Genomic DNA, 1,899 nt, shown 5'->3' with positions numbered 1-1,899 from the left:
TTTTTTGTTTTTCAGAAAGCAAGAAGTGATAAAGATTGATCATTGTGGCTATGGTTTGATTTTGCCACTAGGTGGGGATGTCAGACCAGCCTTAAACACGTGCTCCCAAAGCTAAGCCAAGTGACAAGACACCAGAAATACTGAAACTTGTTGCTTGCATTACTCTTAGTTGAGATTGTTTTGGACCTACTTTCACTTTTTTCCTAAAATGACAACAATGTATTACACAAGAAAACCAGGTTACATTCACAGCTCTTAAAGAGAGGGTATTATGTTATGCTAGGAGTAGTGCAGGTGTAATTTGTGTTATTGTATAGTAATAGTGCGATTCTGTCAAGTTTAAATCACAATATTGACTTTCAGATACAGAGAAACGTGCCCAGTATATAGAGGAGGAGCGACACATGAGGGAGGAGAACATCCGGCTGCAGAGAAAGCTTCAGAGAGAAATGGAGCGCAGGGAGGCCCTGTGTAGACAACTGTCGGAGAGTGAATCCAGTCTGGAGATGGATGATGAGAGGTAGGTGCAACAAACATAGAAAGATGATCAAAAAGTTCACAATAATACACAAAGTCATACATACCAGCAAATAAAGAGAAAATGGAAAAGAGTTAAATGGATTGAACTATACACTGGAGCTCGATGTTTCTTAGAGGCATTTGGCTTCACTGGGCATTTATACTGCTGACATAGCCAGCTGGATAAAGGGACCTGTGAGAATCAAAAGATGAGGGCACAAAAGTAGGGCAAATGCAAATGACAAAAGGCGTGTTTGCCACAACGGCACACAACAATTGGTCTTCCAGTAGGCAGTCATTGTTGCTGTTAAAAAGGCCTGCTTGTGATAAAGCAAGGTGACAACATGGTGTCTGGTAACTTTTTGGCTGGCTGTCAGACACAAAAAACACCGAGCTTAAATCAGTTCCGCATTCCTTGGTGTTTCATCTTAATTGTAAAAACAGCTTCTTTTTTTTCCTAATGAATGTTTAACATTGACCTGCAGATTCAGGTCATGCTATCGCTGCCACGTTTACTTCTGATACATGTAGAAAAGTCTAAATAATTAGCAGTAGCTTTGTTTGGTTTGGAAAGACCTGCGCTTTCTTGATGAAACTTAAAAGAAACCAAATTTTGGCTTAAATGGTCCTTACAGACTTCCTTCTGTTTGTGAGTGAATGGTCCATTTGAACTTTGTGCAATCCTTTCTACTCCTGGGACCAATTAACCCTCAGACACAAGTTGTACCACATGGTCCTTCTTTTTATTCAGAAGTGAAAACAAGACCAAGTAGTTTGGGGTGGCTTCAAGGTTTATGTTTACTAAAACAAAACAAACACTGTTGCACTTCACTGAGTATGGGGTCATCCACCAGATTTTTGTTTTTTAAACATACCAACTCTTCCTACTATTGCTGATCAAATTGGCTCATTGTGTATGATTAAACATAACCAAATACAGATTCCACTGGTTTAATGCTTTCAGTTAAATCAGTTTAGTAGCATGTTGAAAGACAAAGTTGTTTACAACATTAAATCAACTTTCTGCATTTTGTCTCCTTCCGCAGTGGCAAGATGGTGTAAAACAAACCCCCACCATTTTCCCAGAACTAGAAATTGTAATGCTTAAGAAAAACAAATGTATGTAAAACACTATCCAGTTCAAGTTTCTTTATTGTTGTGTACCTGGTTCAGGCCTCTGTATCAGATGCATGGGTGTCACTCATCTTTCAAGTCGGAGTGCAAGGATCACACAGCTAACTTTAAAGTTAGTTACACTTTAATGTTATTAAAGTGTAACTAAAAACAAAACAAAAAAAAGAGAGAAAATAATTATAACTTAAAAAATATTTATAGAGCAAATATCCTTGCATATGCCCTACACGAGGTAATACTTTAAAA

At 38.0% G+C, this 1,899-nt stretch overlaps 1 protein-coding gene across 1 annotated transcript in view; it reads left to right on the top strand.

The window, feature by feature from the left end:
* The window catches only part of LOC102198670 (coiled-coil domain-containing protein 6), an 18,106-nt gene that overhangs the window by 9,199 nt on the left and 7,008 nt on the right, over window positions 1-1,899 (top strand). The window contains exons 6-7 of the mRNA XM_005727515.2: window positions 364-520; window positions 1,155-1,168. Of these exons, the coding sequence (XP_005727572.1) occupies window positions 364-520; window positions 1,155-1,168 (171 nt within the window). The remainder of the gene's footprint in view (window positions 1-363; window positions 521-1,154; window positions 1,169-1,899) is intronic.

This window comes from Pundamilia nyererei, unplaced genomic scaffold (genome assembly GCF_000239375.1).
Source record: "Pundamilia nyererei isolate P.nyererei 1_Seehausen unplaced genomic scaffold, PunNye1.0 scaffold00024, whole genome shotgun sequence".
Classification (NCBI taxonomy): Eukaryota; Metazoa; Chordata; class Actinopteri; order Cichliformes; family Cichlidae; genus Pundamilia; species Pundamilia nyererei.
The sequence above is the reverse complement of the archived record's forward strand: the minus strand, read 5'-3'. Positions and strand labels throughout refer to the sequence as shown.